Raw genomic sequence first — 20,201 nt, 5'->3', positions numbered from 1 at the left:
CACCATTTGCAATAGACATTCTCTGGTTTCCCCAGCTACCAGTGCTGTACCATCCAATGTTACGCTGTGTTTGCTCTGTATGTGTCTTGGATGTTTCCCTTTTATACCTTAGAATGTAAGCTCCTTGAGGGAAGAGTACTTGTTTCTGTATCCCTAGCATTTAGTACAATGCCTGGCACACAGTAGGTACTTTATATATGCTTATTGATTAAATGATGATGTATGGGACAAAAAGACTGCTAAGGATCTAGCCTAGAACATTTATTACCCCTGGGCTTTTTGTCTATCAGTGTTGTAAAAAGGCTCTTTCCCTCTGCTCTTCAAACAAAGAAAAAAGGCAGGTTTTAATAGTCTCCTGAGTCCTTGTCAAAGCATCTCATCTCTCTGGGTTATTCTGAAAAACTTTTTGGATCAATGTGGTCAGCACTATTCCGAGCAATACAATGATCCAAGACAATTCCAAAAGGACTCATGAAAAATGTTTCCCATCTCCAGAGAAAAGAACTGATGAAGTCTGAATGCAGTCTGAAGCACACTATTTTTCATTTTCTTTATCTTTTTCATATTTTTCCCTTTGGGTCTGTGTCCTTTTTCACATCATGACTAATGTAGAAATATATTTTTCAAGAATGAACATCTATAATCTATATGAAATTGCTTACCATCTTAGGGAAGAGACAGGTTAAAAAGGAAGAGAAAAAATTCAGAATTGAAAATTTGTTTTAAATTAATATTAAACATTGTTTTACATGTAATTGGGGAAAAATAAAATATTCTTTTTTTTTAAATGGGCTCAGCACCAGCCCTCCTTTCAATTCCCAGGAGGAATTAGGAGTCACTGATTCTCTTTTCTACCCTTAGCAGAACCTCATTCAAAGAATAAAGCACAGAAACAATCACATCTTATTTATCCTTTGAGACGTAATTCAAGGCCCACTTCCTCCATGACACCATGACCAACTATTGGAGTTCCAGCTTTCAGGTCCTTGTAGAACTTTTAGCATATTTTGTCCTACACAATATTGTTGTTGCATGAGTATGTATCTCATCCCCTTCTAGACCACAATATTCTTCAAAGACAGAGACTATTCCACATTCCTCCTGTATCTCCCAGTGCCTAGAACAGTCATTGTACCTATTTGACACTCAGTGACTGATTGATTGATGTTTACAGGGCAAGAGGAGGAAACAGCTACTCAGTGTCCTCAGCGGTGGACCTCAGGTAGGATATGAAGTTGGATTTGATCTCAGGAATTATCCTCTAGGTCCAAGGTTCTAGCCAATCTCTGGACTCCAGTTATAGTACTCTTTCTATCATATTCATCTTTGTCCAGAACAAAGTCAATGCAAAAATCAGAGAAACTCCAACCAACTAAAGAGTAAATGAGTGTGAGCCAAAGGATTCCCAGATTCCAACTAAGAACTTAAAGACTTGATAAATTTCAGAACTCCCAGATACAAAATAGATCATCTAGGCTAGTCAAATTCTCCTCATTTGACAGATAGGGAGACTGAGGTCCAGAGAGAAAAGTGATGCAGTCAAAATCACACAGCAAATTGCTGATTCATCATTGTTATTGATTGGGGTGGAGAGTATTATCTTGTTGGAAGGATTGGCAGGCAGAGAGGGAAACTTTGCCTGTTCCTATTTCTGATCAAATCCCAACTCTGCCAGAAGACTCTAATGCACTAATTCTTAACTGTCACAGCTGCTGGTCATTCATTTAATCAATGTATATTTATTGTTCACATTTATTGTCCACAGGTGAGCTCCGTGAGGACAAGGACTGTTTATTTTCCTCTTTTTGTCCCAAACTCCTGGTTCATCAGTCAAGCTCTGTGCCAGGCACTATTTAGGTGCTAATAAACAAAAACAAAAATACAGTCCCTGCTCCCAGGACATCTCCGTTGTATGGAAGATAGAACACTGGGCTTGGAATCAGGAAGACTCATATTCATGAATTCAAATCCAACCTGAACGTCACTTCACTTTGTTTGCCTCAGTTTCCTCATTTGTAAAATGAGCTAAAGAAGGAAATGGCAAACTACTCTGAATTCTTTGCCAAGAAAATCCCAAACAAACATCAACCCTGCCAACAGGGGATGGTATGAATTTGAAGAGAGGATCAATAATAATGGGGGTGAGGGAAGTCTTCATGTAAGTGGTCTTGAGCTGAAACCAAAAGGTCAGAGATGAGGAAGGAGAGCCTTCTAGGGACGAGGAACAACCAATCATGGACTTTTGCATCCAAATATATTCTCCCCAAATTCTCCCAATGCAACATAGAGAATAGAGAAAATATTGGTATAAAATAGGTAGCTGGAAATAGCTACCTAACTGATGTGAGGACAGGAAGGTTTTAGCCCCGTTGATCAGATTTTAGCCAAATCTTGTTTCCATGGGTGGCACAGTGGACAGAGCCTAGAACTAGAGTTGGGAAAATTTGAGTTCAAATCTCAGACATTGTAAGATACTGTGTGACCCTGAGCAAGTCACTTACCCTGTCCCTGACTCAATTTATAACTATATAAATGAGGATAATAATAGCACTTACTTCCCCAGAGTCAGAGGGAGGATCAAATTAAATAATATTTGTAAAACTCTATTGGTAAAGTGCCTGGCACACAATAGGCATTTAATTAATGTTTGTTCCCTCCCTCCCATAGTACTTCCTACTGTGTACCCTGTAAAAAGCATCTTTCTTTTTATATAACATTTTGTATTATTTATATGTGTATCCTAGCCTCCCTGCTGGACTTTAAGTGCCATGAAGACAGGCATTTATGTAAGCTTCATGTCTCCCCCAGTCTACCACAGGGAAGCACACAAAGAAGGTGCTTCATTAATATGTGTTTAATTTAATTAAGTAAATTGATGTAAGCCCTAGCTCTGTTTATTCCCCTCCTCCAGACAGGAACAGATGGCATAGCAGAAAGTAGGCTGGATTTTGGAGTCTTCGAACTTGGGTCTGAATTCCATCTCTGTCATTTACCAGTCGGTGTGACTCTGGGAAAAGTAATAAACTCTTTCTGAGCCTTGACGTCTCCATGTATTCTATAATATGAGGTTGCACTAGATGGCTTCTAAGATCCTTTCTAGCTCAAAATCTATGATCTTCATGTTCCCTGGCTAAGCCCAATCCATGTTGCTGGCTCCCTTGGACATCGCTCTTCATATTTACTGAATTTGTTATTATTCAGTCATTCCAATCATGTCTAATTCTTTGTGACCCCATTTGGAGTTTTCTTGGCAAAGATATTAGAGTGATTTCCACTTCCTTCTTCAGCTCATTTTACAAATGAGGAAATTGAGGCAAACAAGACTAACTGACTTGCCTAGGGTCGCACATAGCTAGTGTCTGAGGTCAAATTTGAACTTAGATCTTCTTTCTCCAGACCTGGCACTCTATCCACTGCCCTACTTAGCTGCCATACTTAATATGTTCTCTGTGCCATTTAATCCATGTACTGCTTTAAAACTTTTCCTTTGCAGTTTCTGGTTATTTGTTCAGATTGCAAACTCCTTGAAGACAAGAGCTATAGCTTCTTGTCTTCTTATACTTTTCCCATCAGCTAATTACCTGCTGTTTACACAGTAGAAACTTGGCTTCTGTGTAATAAGATGGAATATTTTGCTCACAACCTCCTCAGTTGGATCCTTCCCAATCTCCTGGAGCAGGAAGTCCTACAGCCGGACTAGCCATAAGGTCACCCTTGGGGTATGGGAATATGGGTACCTTCGAAATATTACTTTTTGGTGGCTATACCATTTTAGGGCTCCCCTAATACATGGCACCCAGATCAGTCCTATACTACACATTGCTTTCCCTGAGCTTAATACCCATAATGCCCTTACCATGCTCAGCTGGGGCTTGCAACTACAGTGGCCCACAGTGGGAGGGGAGGTAGTCGCAGAGCAGGAGGGAATCAAACACAGCTCACAGCTGGGCAGGCTGAGCTACTGGATTACTTCCCAGCAAACTGGATTAATTAAAGCACCAGGCTTCAGGTATGGGAGGGAGAGTTCTACTTCCACCTGGTGGTGGAAAAGCAGCACTGCAATCATAATTATTATCCATCTTTAATCACATGGATCCATCTCTTTAAGATTTACATCATTCTGTCCTCCGTAACAGCCAAAGTATTAATAATTTCACTTAATAGTTGGAAACCAAAGATCAGAAAGTTAAAGTGGCTTGCCTATGGGTATCCAGCTCGCAAGAATCTACACTGGGCCAGAGTCCTAAATTATAGGACATAGATTTAGAAATGAAAAAGAGCTTTGAGGTCATAAAATCCAATCCTCCCATTTTACAAATGGAGAAACTAAGGCAATAGGGTTAAGTGGTTAACCAAGGGTCACATAGCCATCAAGTATATAAGAAAGTATTTGAATTCAATTGTCCTTGACTCTAGGGTAGTCAGACCAGACGATGAATAGTGTTCAAGGCCTGGAGCCAAGAAGACTCATCTTCCTGATTTCAAATCTGGCCTCAGATACTTACTGGCCGTGTGATCCTAGCCAAGCCACTTTATTGTTTGCTTCAGTTTCTTCATCTATAAAATGAGCTAAAGAAGGAAATGGCAAGTCATTCCAGGATCTTTGCAAAAAAACAAAAACAAAAAACAAATGGAGTCACAAAGAGTCACAACAGGGTTGAACAATAATTCTTGACTCTAGGTTTACTAACCACTAAACCTCCCAGTTCTGGGCTGCCTTCCAGACCAAACTCTGGACTTTAGTTCCAACCTTCTCTATAGCATCACTTTGTGTTTCTGTGTCTCTCCAGAATCCTACATTCTTCCTCGGAATGAATCATGAAAGCAATGGTGCAAACCCCAGCCTGTTCCCCAAAGTCCAAAATTGATTTGCCCAAAGGCACTCAGACAATAAATAGTGGAGGCAAGGCTTGAACCCAGGCTTTTTTATTCCAAATTAGGGGTTTTCCCCGCTGCTCTCTCCTTCCCTGGCATTCTATTATGAAGTGTTCCCCTTAATCTGAGAACTGCACAGTCTCCTGCCTAATATCAGAGCAGGCAGAAGTAGCTTCATGACAGATGGAACCTCTGTCTTAAATGGTATCAAACAGGGCTGTGTCCTAGCAAAGCAGCCCTCCTTCTTTTATTATTAACAATTTAGTGCTAGGTAATAGAGCAACTGATGCATGTCCTCCTGCTATAACAAACAGGAAGACAAGAATCCTCCTTTATGTTGATGAAACAGCTTTATTGCCTTAAATTAGGAGTGGTTTTAAGAAGCAGTTCGAAATGCTGACTGTCCCTTTGCTACTTGGGTTTCCAAGTAGCAGATTATTATTCTGACTAGAATTGTCAACAGATTTACAACCATCACCATTACCACTGCAGTCACAGATAATAATACCCAGCATCTTTAACATTTGTATAGTGTTCACTGTAGTTTCTCAAAGTACCTTCAAGAACCTTATCTTATCTACTCCTCACTATCTTGACAAATGGATTGTTGTTCAGGTGAGTCAGTTATGTACAATTCTTCAGGACTCTTTTGAACCATTCCATCCATGGAGTTTTCTTGGCAAGAACACTGGCCTGGTTTGCCATTTCCTTCTCTAGTAGAAAAAGGCAAACAGAGGTTAAGTGCATTGGGAAGGTATTTTTTTGCCCACCTGAGATGAGAAAAATGAAACTCAGAGAGATTCAATGATTTGATTGAGATCACACAGCCAGTCAGTTTACAAGATGAGGATTATAAGAATCATAGGCTTTGTAACTGGGAGGGACCATTTCTCCAGCCCAACCTTCTCCTTTACACAGATGAGTAAACTGAAGCCCAAAGAGGTTAAGTGATTTTTCCCCCCTTGGTCATAAAGAAGCAAAGTCATCTTCAACATTAGGCTGTTTCAAAGTCTTCTGACTTATACTAACTTACACTATTAATATTGTAATCTGTACTGACAAGATATTTGCATGAGCCAAACCTCTGATTTCATTCCTACAAGGAACTCAGGGTGAAGTATAGGGAGTTTTATCAGTGGATATCATCAACAGTTTTGCAAATTATAATTTCAAAAAGTTGCTTAGGCACTGATGGGTGTAAGTAATTTATCCAAGGTCACATGAGCAGGATTTTTCAGAAGCAACCTTGGTTCTGAATTGATTCACTATTCATTATGGTATACTGTTCTTCACTATCGAATTTCAATGACCAATCCCAAATAACCCCTCGCAAAACATCAATTCACTCAACTAAAGGCAAATTTTGTGGCCAACTCCTCCCTCATGAGTCTGCTAGGATGCTTCTTTCTTCTTAAAATAGGATTGACTACTAGAAGCTATCCATCCAGAGTCACAATAAGGCAATCAACCAGTAATACCAGCACTGAGAACATTCAAGCTAAAGTCATCTCTTCCATGTTACACGGGGGAGAACTTTAAAGACTCAGTTTTAGTAGTGGCAATACTTAAGAAAAAATCAAATCTCTTTGCTAAAAAACAAACAAAAATCCAATTTTGACTCTACACAGGCCCCCATACCGAGCATGGCCGGGATACTCTATCCAGGTGAGAACAGAAATCTGGCTTTTTAACTTTCACAACTAAACCTTCACAAAATCAACTTTGCCAACCCTCACACCTGTTCCCTAACTTTATGGCACTCGATTTAGCCAGAAATACAGACTATAGAGGCAGCATCATAAAATTGTCATTCTTGAAAGGAGATTTAGACATCACTAGGAAAGGCAGAGAGTAGGGTACAAGACAGGGTTACAGTGGATGGAGAGTTGCATTACAACTTGCAACCCTCCCAAGTGTTGCCACTAGAACCAGATTAAAATGTAATTAGGACATATTCAGTAAGATAAAGAACAATGTAATAGAGTTATTGTTTATTTGTTTGCTGTTTGATGTTGTTCTTAGGTTGTCCAATCATGTCCCATTCTCTGTGGACCAGAGCACACCAGGTATTTCCAACCTGAGGGGCTCACCTTCTGGTGTCATATCTTTTAGTAATTTAATACTGTACATTGCGTTTTCTCAGCAAAGACATTCGAGTGATTTGCCATTTCCTTCTCCAATGGATCCCCTTATCAAGACCTTCCCCTCTGATCCGTCTATCTCGGGTAATACTGCAAAGCATAGCTCATGATTTCATTGAGCTATATTAGTTCCTCTATCACAACAAGAAAGTGATCCAGTTCTACCAATAGAACATTGGTAATGTTAATATGAGCCTAGAGAATGTTAATACAAGGCTGCTAAGAGGCAAAGTGGATAGAGCATCAGGCTCAGAATCAGGAAGACCAGAGTTCAAATCTGGCCTCGGTCACTTACTAGCTATGTGACCCTAGGCAAGTCATTTCATCCTGTTTGCCTCAGTTTTCTCATATGTAAAATGAGCTGGAGAAGGAAATGGCAAATCACTCCAATATCTTTGCCAAGAAAGCCTCAAAATCATGAAGAGTCAGATACAAATGAAGTGACTGAACAACAACAGTGTTAATATGTAATTTTTCAAAGTAACTATGTAGCTAGCAGGAATCCTTATATGTGGATTACTGGTCTCCTTTCTATTTAAGTTTGAGACCACTGTTCTGGATGATAAATTATATCTTTAGAGGACTAAGGATTCTGACTCTGGATAGAGAGATAGCAGACTACGTTGGTGTAGCACAGCATACATTGACAGAGCTAGCAAAAGCATAATCACATTTTTTGTTTTATTTTGTTTTTGTTTTGTTTTGCTTAGTTGGACAATTCCTTTTGTACTACAAAGGAATTGTGGTAAGGAATATAAAGCGCACGTATAAATGTGAGCTTCAAATATTATTGGCCATTGTCATAAAGAAAAAAGTTGTTCAGTCATTATTCAGTTGAGTCCTACTCTCCATGACCCTATTTGGTGTTTTCTTGGCAAAGATTCTGGAGTGGTTTGCTATTTCTCTCTCCAGCTCATTTTATAGATGAGGAAACTGAGGCAAAAAAGTTCAAGGGACTTGCCCAGGGTCTCACAGCTAGTAAGTATCTGAGACCACATTTGAACCCAGGGTGATAAATCCTCCTGATTTCAGGACTAGTACTCTATTTACTGTACTACCTAGCTATCATACAATTGGCAAGGCTGGACATCAAATCCAGAGTTTCTAATCCCGAATCTGATGCTCCTTCCACCTACCACCCTTCTTACTGGCACTCCACAGATATCAAAGAAAGCAAGCTCTATGAGAACTTTATTTTGAATTTGATGGAGAATGGCCAACATAACATTTGCCCAAATCATATTTAAGACATAACAGCAGCCACAAGAACAACAACAAAAATAGCATTTTAAGGTTTGCTAATCACTTTGTTATATTCTTTGATCTTCACAACAGCCTTGGTACTATGATGTCCATTTTACAGATGAGGAAATTGAGGCCGAAAGAATTTAAATAATTACAAAAATAATAACTAATATTCATAGTGATTCTAGCTATAATAAGTGTATTAAGGTTTGCAAATCACTATATGTGTACATTTGTATGTATATATATACTATATATATATATAAATACATATTGCATGTGTATATTATATACACATACTTATATATACATGTTATATGTGTTTATTTATATATATATATATATATATATATATAATTTATTAACTGCATTGTCTCTATTTTCTGTGCCATTGTTTTTCTGTCCCTATCTCCACATATGTAAAATGCAGATAACAGCATATATACTTATATATATATACTTTTGTCTGTCTCTACTCTCTATGCCTCTGTGTCTTTCTGTCCCTGTCTCCACATATGTAAAATGTAGATAATAGCATCTACCATCCAGGGTTATTGTCAAGATCAAATGAAAATATTTATAGAGACACATACACATATATGTATGTATTTGTATTTTATTCATTTATTAATAAATATAAAAATGAAAATTTAATTATATGCCCTTTTATATTTTAAACTCATTTAAAGTATATATATTTAAAATTAATTATATATGCATATACATACCCATGCACATATACCTTTAATGTATACAATATTCCTTTGATCCTCACAACAACCCTGGAGTGGTAGGTATTTATTATCTGCATTTTATAGATGAGCAGACACAGAGAGATAGAAAAAAAGGGGATAGAAAGAGATGTAAAACTAGACACAAACAGAAATAGAGACAATGACACTAAATGACAGAGGAGATAGAAACAGAGATACAGACACAAACTGAGAGACAGGGATATAGAGACATATAGGGACCTAGGTTTTAGTCAGCTTACTTTGGTGAAGCCATAGAGGACCTCACTACCAACTTCACAACAAGGAGGTTGGCTTGGCTGCCATTAGAATTTGTCTTTGTGCAAGGTGACCCAGGGGACAAATTACAAGGGCACTGCCAGGATTTTCCCATCTGCCCTTTCCTTTGTTGAATACGAGTTCTCCCGTGTAGTGCGATTTGGGCTGGGTCAGGGAGGGGTTCATGCTAAACATGACCCCCACACACACATATACCTTTGCTATCAATGGGGCCACAGCACACTTTAAAATGCAGGAAACCATGGCTTGGAACTAGCATCAGAACCAGTTGGAAACAGAATAGGGATATTAGTTTTCTATAGTGAAAATCATGCTGGATTTGTAGTTGGAAGAACTAGGTTCAAATGTTAATTCTGTAATCTTTGGCAGACCATAAATCTCCTTGGGACTCAGTTTGTCATCTGTAAAATGGGAAAGGGATTGTACTGGGTAGCTGCAAAGGTTCTCTCCAGTTCTATAGCTACAATCCATTATGATTTATGATCCATTTTATCATGGAAATAAATATTTCTAGCCTAAGTCTCTTGGAATCATGAGTCCCTTGAAATTAGAACCCTAATGGTGGCTGGCTGGTCCACCTGATTAATACACACTCTTCACTTTACAAATTAGGAAACTGAGGCCAAAAAAAGATCTTATCCAAAGGGTTTGCCCAACATCACACCAACATATAGCAAGGCCAGGTTCAAAGTTTTCTGACTCCAAATCAGCACTCTAATAGCCCACTTCTCTGTCTCCCCCATTCTACCTAAACTACCAAAAGAAACCAAAACCTCTGAACTACAGGATCTAGGAACTACCCAGAAATGTACCCCCTGAGTAACAATGTAATGGGAGGAGTGCGTGAATAGTATCTCTATCTTTTGGGGAACCAGAGCAGAAGGGATCATTTTATTATTAGCTCTTGCCCTTCAACATGAACTCAGTCAAACCTGGCCTGAGGAATGCTTAACCCAGCAGATACATTTGCCTATTCTCTCCCTTCAGAAAATGAAATGAATGTAACTGTTATTCCTCTTTCCTCCCAAGTTGGCAGGAACTCTGAGAGCTGAATTCCTTCCCAGCTGTCATAATCGACTCATTTCAGGTGCCTAAAGAGCTTCTTCTCCCTTTAAATGGACCTTTTTCTGTTTTCTCCAAGGATTTTCTGTGCTGAATTTCATCTATAAGCAGCTTCCAAGTCTTCTTGGAAGAAGACAGGACATAAACCTTAAGCAAATTCATTAATCTTGCAGAGGGTGGAGAGTGCAGCAGTAGGCAACAACTTGGGAAGGGATTGGTAAGAGCTATAACCCTGATCCCTTGATGCCTTACTCCTCGGCAACAAGGTGAAGGTAAATACCAGCATGGCTGAAAACAGTTGTTTCCTGGAAAGGCCTCAGGGACTGTAACTAGACCCTAGAACTCCCCTCCCTCCAAATAGTGCTAATTGTTGTAACCAAATCTTTCTGTTTTATCATCAAATTTCTACAATGCTTTCCCAAATACTTTCTATATTTCCAAAACACCTTCACAAACATCATACAAAGTACCTCAACTCGACCTTCACACTAACTCCAAATCTTCACAATACTGTAAAAACTTTTTTTTTTTTAATTACCGTCTCAAGGATTTAGAATTAAGTTACTAAAAGCCAGATCTTCCAATTCATATGTTTCATTCTGAATTAGCCATTGCCTAGAAGTCATGGGTGTGACAGGGCAAGGAAGGGCAGGAAAGAATAGAGAGAGAGAGAAAAGAGAGGAAGCTGGATTTGAGGTCAATTTATTTTTATTATGATGATGTCGAAGAAGACTTCACTTAAAGACAAGAGAGTTTGGCCTTCTTGGCCCAGAAGATCAGGAGGTCTCTGCCTCCCTAGAGTAACTTGATCACCGAGTTCCCCCTGCTAAGGAGTCAGCATTTGGAGCCATATGTTGGTTCTTTCCTTCCCACTGTGGGAGATAATGAGCTTGTCATCCTCCGACAAGTCCTAGATTCCACATTCCCTTCTTCTTTTCCATCTTAGGTAGTGGGTGAGACTACCAGAATGTTCAGAGTTGGGTGACAGAGACACAGAATCACCCCACATGCTTTGGCGAGATCCCTGGAGACTGGGAGCCATCATGCTGATGTTTTGCTTTTATTTTTCGGCTTCCAAATCTTGGATAAACGACGTTTGGGCTTCTTCTTCTCTGCTCCATCCTTCTGGAGGTCTGCAGGGAAGAGAAGAGAAGCATAGCTGAGTTCCCTAGCCCATCAAGACTCTCACCCACCCAGAGCAAAAATTCATGAAATAAACAGTTGTCTAAGTACACACGCATTTCGCAGGACAATAGTACAATATGCTCTTTTTATAAATGAGGAAGAAAGACTGAGGCCCAGAAAGGAGACACCAGGGTCATACAGATAGTGGAACTAGAATGTGAACCTGAGTCCTCTGGCCCCAAATTCAGTATCCCTTGCTTTTAATTTCCCAGCTTCTGAATCTCAATTCACACCATTCTCTCCAATTCCTTCCTCATCTATAAAATGAGGATAATAATAGCACCTACTCCTAAAATTGTTGGGACAATGAAATTAGATAACAATTATAAAGCACTTAGTGTATGAAGTATCTGGTGCAAGTGCTACATAGATTGCCTCCAAAAAAAAAAAAAAAATAGCCAATCAGGATAAAGTGACTTGCCCAGGATCACATACTAAGTAGCCTTCAATCATTAATTTAAAATCCTTCAAAGCCCAGGTTTTTTTTTTTTTTTTTAAATCTTCTTCCATAAGGTCTTTCTCTGATTACCCTAATTCTTCATTTCTCTCCCTCCATTAACAGTTGACTAATCCATATATTCAGGCTTTGTTATATCTTGATAACTGTGGTTGGTTTTCTATTAATGTTAGACTACTTTTAACCCTTTAACTGGACTATGAGCAACTTGAGGGCAGGACTCTGATTTGTCTGTTTTTTCCCACAGGATTTAGCAGGGTCTTGAATACTTAATCAACAACTGCACATTTGATGTAACTTTCTCCCTTTTGCTTCTAGATGCTCTCTCCCCTCAAGGTTTTCATGGCACTGCTATCTCTTAGTTTTACTCTTACCTTTCTGACCATGTCTTCTCTCTCAGGTTCTTCTAATGGCCCATCATTCTCCCCAACCTTGGGTGCTCTCCAAATTTCTGTTCAAGACCCCCTTCTTTTCTCTACAATCTTTATTAGTAACCTCCTCAGCATCCATAGGCTGAATGGCTATGTCTATGCAGATGACTCCCAAATCCATATACTCGGTCCCAATAACTCCCCTAAGATTCAGTTCCATATCACAAGCTACATATTGGACATTTCAAAGTGGGTGTCCAGGAGACATGTTAAACTCAACACATCAAATATAATTCTGGCATCATCTTCTGCATGGAGGCTTTCTGGTCCCCCTCAACTGAGTGCCCTCTCTCTTATATACTGTTGACAAGGCAATTGGGATTAAGGGATTTGTCCTAGATCACATGGCTAGTAAGTGTTAAGTGCCTCAGGCCAGGTCCTCCTGATTTCAAGGGTGGTACTCTATTCACTGTGCCATCTAGCTGCCCCTATGTTTGATATATTTTTATATGTATCCGTAGTCTCCTCCATTAGAATATAAGCTCTTAAAGAATAGTGATCTCTTCATTCTTTGTACTTGTATCCCCATTACCTAGCACTGCGCCTTCAAGTCCAGATGTTTAATCATTTTTCAGTTATGTCTGACTCTTCATGATCCCATTTGGGGTTTTCTTAGCAGAGATACTGGAATGGTTTGCTATTTCCTTCTCCAGGTCATTTTACAGATGAGGAAACTGAAGCAAACAAGGGTGAAGTAACTTTTCCAGGATCACATACCTTGCAAGTATCTGAGGCTAGATTTGATTTCAGGAAGATTAGTCTTCCTAACTTCAGACCTAACATCCTATCCAATGTGTCACCTACCTTTCCCACTAATTCAATTAGGAGGATTTTATAATCCACAAAAGTTTGTGAATTCAATAAAATAATAGATTTGGAAATAAATAGAAAAGTAATTCTTTTTGAAAGATTTCCTAATTCAGATCAGGAATGTAAAAATAGAAAAAGACAGCTTCTCTAATCTCCTGATAATAAGATCTTTATTGATAGAACTCGAAATTATTTTGTTACAATTGCTAGTATGCTGAATTCAATCTGGGTCTACAGAATATAAAGAAGAATATGTAGTAGGTGTTTAATAAGTACTTGTTGATTGATTGGTTGATTGATTTGCTGATTAACTGATTTTGTTTTCTCAGTGGTTAGAGGGCTGTATCAGCAAATCTAAAATCAATTTGGATGCAAATTTTGGCTGGTTAGTTCCCCCTCTGCTTCTGCACCCTCACACATCAGCCCTAAACTGAACAAATGGTACATCAAGTAAACCAGGGAAGAGTGTGCGACTGTATCATGTGTTTAAATCACAGTAACCCTGGCCAGGAGACAGAAAGGAGGTATGTAGCCAAAATGGTGGCCTGTGGATGAACCAACATGGCAGGTCAAGGGAAAGCCATAGCCAATATTCCAGCACCTTTGAGCTCCTTCTTTCTCATCTTTTCCAATAACTTGCTCTTGCCAAAAAAAAAAAAAAAAAACCTCTTCTCTCTCCTCTTTGTCCTTCTTCTTCTTTCCTGCTACCACCAACATGGCCAAGGCTTCCTCTATCCTTAAAAATCTTCAATAGAACTATCATGACCATTAACTATCATTCCTACATCTCTTCCAATAAATTCTCTTAGAAAAAGTACCTATCTTCTCCACTTTTCTTCTTACTCTCCACTGATATCTGACACTCATTTTCATCATTCAACTGAAATTGCTTTCTCCAAAGTTACCAATGATCTCTTAATTGCCATATCTAATAGCCTCTTCTCTAATTTAACTCTCCTTCTGCATTTAACATTGTTGTTCTCCCTCTCTCCATGGATACTTTCTCCCACTCTGTTCTCTCTCTTGATTGTCTCCTCCTATCTGACTCTTCTTTCTCAATCTCTTTCATTAGGTCTTCATTTGTAGGGGTCCCCTAAGATTCTATACTAAGCCATCCTCTCATTTCTCTCACTTGCTGATCTCATCAGCTCCCATGGGTTCAATTATCATCTCCATGCAGATAATTTCTAGACCAATTTATCCACTCCTAGTTCCCATCCTGATCTCTAATATCACATCACCAACTGTCAGTTGATCATCTCAAACTGATTGTTCCTTAGGCATCTCAAATTCAATATGTACAAAATGGAATTCATTATCTTCCCTTCAAAATTCTCCTCCTTCGTGAACTTTATAACTATTGTTAAGAGAATGATCCTGATTCTCAACCTTGGTGCTATCTTCAAGACATTTCTCTTACCCCACAAATCCAATCAGTTGCCAATTTCTTTCTTCTGAACATCTCTCCTCTTCTTACTACTTATATAAACACCACCCTAGATCAGCTTCTCATCGACTCTTGCTTAGACTATCACAATAATTTTCTAATTGGGTCTTTCTGCCTCCAGTCTCTATTCCAATATCTTCTCCACTCGGTTGCCAGAGTAATAGGAAAACATAGATGACCATGTCACCTCCTGCTTAATAAGCTCTCTCAGCAATCTGTTACCTGAAGGATCAATTATATTATACTTTGTTTCATATTTAATGCTCTTCACAACCTGGTCCTTTCCTGCCTTTCCAAACTTCTTCCATTTTATTCTCCTCTGTGCTATCCACAATACAGACATACTGGTCTTGCTATCTCCCAGACATGATGTTCTATTGCCTTTATCCTTATCTTTGCAATAATCTGCTCCCCATCCCTGGAATGCTCTCCCCCAATTTCAAATTCTTGAAATCCTTGGCTTCCTTTAAGACTCAATCCAAGTATCACTCTTGGGCCATTCTTAATACCCCACCCTCTGCTGCTAATGACATCCTTCTAAAACTTATTCCATTTCATATGTTGATTTATATATGGAGTTTTCCTCATTAGAATATAAGCCCCTTGAAGGCAGGAGCTGTTTTTGCTTTTTCTTTGTATCTCTAGCATTTAGCACTAAGTAAGAGTTTAATAAATGCTTGTTGATTGAATGATTGATAAAAGATAATCATCTTTTGCAAGGAAGTGGTATAAAACATTCAAATTTCATCAACATTTCCATAACTCTCCTTGCCTAACTTCCCCAACTTTTGATGACTACTTTAGACTTAATTTCTTCCCACTCCTTAATATGAAGTGACAGTCTTACTAAGCTTTAAAATGGCCTTTGGTTCACTCTCTCAGATAACTATATATGGCTCATACCTCCCCCACTAATACCACTCTTTTCCTAAGAGGGATCTGCCTTCAGACCTTGATGACTGTTTTCCTTCATAAGGGTAGGATGGTCTTAAGCATGTAGAACTTACCTAGTTTCTGGATCATGTCCTGAATCACCTGGTCCTCTTCCTGTTCCCTGAAAAAATAAACAAATCAGTTTACAAGAGTAGGTAAAGATTAATAGACCAAGGCAAAAAAAATATCATGGCAATGACAATTGTGGGACAGTTCCTACAGTATCCCTTTGTCTGAACACCCAGACACCCTCTGGATGACTTCACTACAACCAAGGAGGTGACTAATATTACGTTCCTGCCCAGTTCGCTGGACATCTGAGGCAGGCAAATTCCAGCTCCTGTCTTGGTATCTACAATAGCTAGAAGCAGCCCTGGGCTTGAAGATTAGAACTGGTTAACTATACTTGTCAGTTTTAAAAGGATAAAAGGAAATTAAACCAAAACAAACAGGAAACACATACACACAAAGACACACATTCACACACACATAAAAACCCCTCCAACAATGCATTTACTGGCAGAAGAAACTAGCAACTCACAAATGACCCCCTTGGCCATTCTAAGAGAGGTCGGGGGCCAAGTGGTGCATTTTCCTCACAGTTAGTGCAAATCGGCTGATGTATTAGCTGACTATGTTTTTAAAGGAGTCTATGGAGAAATATTAAAACCAGAAGAAAAAAAACTCACCAAATTAACCTCTCACCGCAAATTCCCCCCTCCCCTTTCCCAGGAGACAAGAAACTGGAATCCAGAAAAGGCTGGGCTTCTATCTGACAAAGAGACCTGGAAAGTCCTTCTTGGGGGAGAGGGAGGGAAGCAAAACATGGCTGAGGCAAGTAGGGAACCCTGGGAAGGGGCTAAGAACAAGACAATCTTCCCAGAAGAATTACTTCCTGTCCACATACCTCCCCACCCCCTACCTCCCATTCTAGATTTGGTCTGACTACTTGAACTAAGTAATTTTTATCAATTCCTTTCCCATAGCCTGTCATTGAGTCTGATTCTGTCATTTTCCTAGTTACCAAAGCTAGAAAGCTGGGGAGTCTTTCAATGTGGTTCCTCCCTCCCCCTCACAACCAATCATTTACAAAGTCCTATCCTTTTCCTCTTTTTTCAGCATTTGTCAGCAGCATCACTCTCCACTACCCCCGTTACTTGCAATTTACTCCTGGCCTTCATGTCCCTGCATCTGCATTACTCCTGCAAAAGCTTTCAGACTGACTTGTTGCTTTTAGAGCATCTAGCACATTGCAATCAGTTCATCTTCTCTCTAGGTTTCTTTACATCACTCATTTGCTCAAAAGCATACAAAGACTCCCTATTACCCCTCAATTCAATCTAGCACTGTCCAAGATTGCTCATTCACTTGCATGTTATAATGTGTTCTGAGGAAAACAATGTTTAAACATCACTTCACTTCTTACATCTAGCTTTGTTACCATGGGTAAGTTCATTAACTTCTCTGAGGATATTTCCTTATTTATAACATGGAAATTAAATGTAGTATTTGCTTCATAGGGATTTTACAAGGATCAATGAAATAATGTGTATAAAAGGGGAGACATGGAATGGTAAAAGGACCATTGACTTTAGAGTTACTTCTGACATTCAGCAAGACCTGAATTCAAGCGAGCTTCAGTCATTAGCAGAAAAAATTAGCACAAGTCACTTAACCTATCTATCTCAGTTTCTTCAACTACAAAATGGGGTTTATAATAGCCCCTACTTCATAGGATTGTTGTGAAGATCAAATGAGATAATACCTGTAAAGTGCACAGTGCCTGGCACATTGTAGGTTCCTAATTAATTCTTGTTCCCTTCCCCCTTTCCTGACACTTAAAACTTTTGTGGACTTAAACAAGCCCCTTAAATCTCCTTGGGCCTCAGTTGCCCCTTCAGTAAAACAAGAAATTTGGACTAGATGTCCTCTAAGGTGCCTTTCAACTACAGATCCATGATCTTGCCTTTTTCACCTTTTCTTTGCAAACTTTATTATACAATATATACTTCTATTTATCAGTTCTTTCTCTGGATGAAGATAGCATCTTCATATTTTTCCATAGTAGTTAATTTGTAATTGTAATTCCTTTGTAGTTAATTTGGGCATTTATAATAGTCAAAATGATTTCTTTCCTAAAAATTACATAAATAAAAAGTCTGATAAATGGAAGTATGTATAGAACAATTTAATACACATATCTATTTGTGGCTAATAGTAGCCATCTCTAAGGTTGGAGGGAGAAAAAAAAGAAAAAATTAATTTATTATATATAAATCGCATATATATACATATATACAAACACAAATACATAAAGAAAATAGCAAGTTATGTATAATAGATTTTTTGTTTCATGTGTAATCATCTTTTAAAATTATATTATGTTATGGAAATATTTGTTTTATCCCATAAATAAAAATAAAATAAAATTTTTAAAAGGAAAAAAATTTAATATGTTACATAAATGTTAACTATTATAGCAATTTAACCCTTACCCTATAAGGTCTAGCCCTTGATTAAGAATCTTGTTCTTGATTTGTCCTATATTTTATATCTATTAATATTGCCTCCCTTACTAGAGACAAAACTACTTACTTATAACATTTTATCTTCTTCTGGAAATAAAACTATTAGAATGTAACTCTCTAGAGGTCAAAGCTATATCATTTGATATGTATGTTTTGCAGGGTCTTAGGATCTCCTCTATCCTAAATCCTCCATGAAGATTCACTGAATGGTGAGTAAAGGCCCTATATTAATGGAACACTAGCTCTGCCTGCTGTCTCTTAAGTGATCAGTCCCTACCAAGTTCATTATCAGCTTAGAAAGTGGGTGATTAATTCTTTAATCCCATCACTTTTCTAAGACTAAATTATAAATGAATTACAATCTGCTTTATTAGAAGGGAATGTAGCAAGATAAAATCTCAATCTTTTGAGGCAATGATGTCAATATCCTCAGGGCTCAGGACATAGAAGAAGCAGTTAAATATTTGTTAACTTGAACTGAATTAAACTAGAATCAAGCACCTTCCCTGAAGGGATAGGACCAATAGAAATGTTCATCCCCAGGTTGTGTCTATACATTTAGGCACACCTCTGAATGGTGGTGGTAGTATTCAATCGTACTCAAATTTTCATGACTCCATTTGAGGTTTTCGTGACAAAGATACTAGAGTGATTTGCCATTTTCTTCTTCAGCTCATTTTACAAATGAGAAAACTGAGAGAAACAGGTTAGTAAGTGTCCAGAGACCAAATCTGAATTCAGAAAGATCTCTTCTCCATCCACTAGGGTCACCTAGGATCCTAAAACTGTCAGATTAAGATCCTATTTTCTCCATAGCCCTTAACTACTCAGAGTCAACCCTCTACTCCAAACTTCATAAAAAGGGAACATACTCTCTTGATTCAGCTAATAGAGCTTGGCTAAAAGCTCATCTTCTCTGAATTTTGGTTTCCTCATCTGCAAAATATGGATAATTATTCTTATTGCAACATTTTTCATTGGAGTTGGAGGAAGTAGAAAGAATGAGTAAAACTACAGCCACAAATAACTTTAGAAGGGTAGAGAAATAGACAAAATATTGAGAGAGATGAAATATCCTTGTTTTCCCATCCCAGGCAGAGCCAGAATATTTTCTTCCTGAGTTCAATGCAATTCCTCTTCTTGTATCCTGCCCCATTTCAGAACCCAGATCCCTATCCCTAAATGAGGTGGGGTTGCTTACCATTGGACATTTCTAAGTCAAAATGACTTACTCCCTAAAAGTGACATAAAGAAAAAAGTCTGATAAATAGAAGTAGGAATACAACAATACAACACATACACACATACACACACACATCTATTTGTGTCTAATAGTAGCCATCTCTAGGGTTGGGGGGGGGGGAAGGGAGAGGGAAAAAAAGGAAAAAAACTTACTATAAATTTTATGTGTGTATGCATGTATACACACGTGTGTTACATGTATGTATATGTGCACTGTGTATATACACATGTGTGTGCATGCATACACATATATATACTTGTGTATATATAAAATATGTACACATAAATATATAGAGAATAGCAAGTTATATTTAATAGATTTTTTTGTTTCATGTGCAATCATCTCCACTAGATTGTCCAAGTCCCTCCTTTTTGTTCCCAACACACTCCCCTCAATCCGCCTCACCCACCACATCCTAACCTGATACGATCCTCGTCCAGACAGTCCACAATGTCACTGCGATCGTTCACGGTGTTCACATACTGTTCCAAAAGCTCTTGCTCCCTTTTCTTTTCCCTCGGTGTCTTCAGTGCCTCTGTAGGGTTAAAACAGCAATGACCCCGTTTGCCCTGGCTAGTCTGAATTTCCCCCAAGATGAGCAAGTTATTCCTTATCAAGCTGTTAGTCCCTACTTCTCCTGCAGGTGGCAGCATCTCTACTCTCTGATGATGGAAGCTGAGAAACTGGGAGTCTGGGACAAGGAATCCTTCCAAAATCACAGGATGCTATAACCTCAGGAGACCCAAAGACTAAATCATTCCCCCTCTGTTGCTGGCCAGAGTAAGACCTCTTGACTGAGTAGCTGAGGGTGTT

General features: G+C 38.6%; 1 protein-coding gene across 1 annotated transcript in view; it reads right to left on the bottom strand.

The window, feature by feature from the left end:
- Window positions 1-11,212: 11,212 nt before the first annotated feature.
- Window positions 11,213-20,201, bottom strand: part of MICALL2 (MICAL like 2) — a 62,489-nt gene continuing 53,500 nt past the window's right edge. Inside the window, exons 15-17 of the mRNA XM_031941356.1 lie at window positions 19,809-19,923; window positions 15,692-15,738; window positions 11,213-11,487 (exon numbers count right to left, since the gene is read on the bottom strand). Coding sequence (XP_031797216.1) covers window positions 11,396-11,487; window positions 15,692-15,738; window positions 19,809-19,923 — 254 coding nt within the window. The 3' untranslated portion in view covers window positions 11,213-11,395. The remainder of the gene's footprint in view (window positions 11,488-15,691; window positions 15,739-19,808; window positions 19,924-20,201) is intronic.

Source organism: Sarcophilus harrisii, chromosome 1 (genome assembly GCF_902635505.1).
Source record: "Sarcophilus harrisii chromosome 1, mSarHar1.11, whole genome shotgun sequence".
NCBI lineage: Eukaryota > Metazoa > Chordata > Mammalia > Dasyuromorphia > Dasyuridae > Sarcophilus > Sarcophilus harrisii.
Note: the sequence above shows the minus strand (reverse complement) of the source record. Positions and strands in the feature narration are given on the sequence as shown.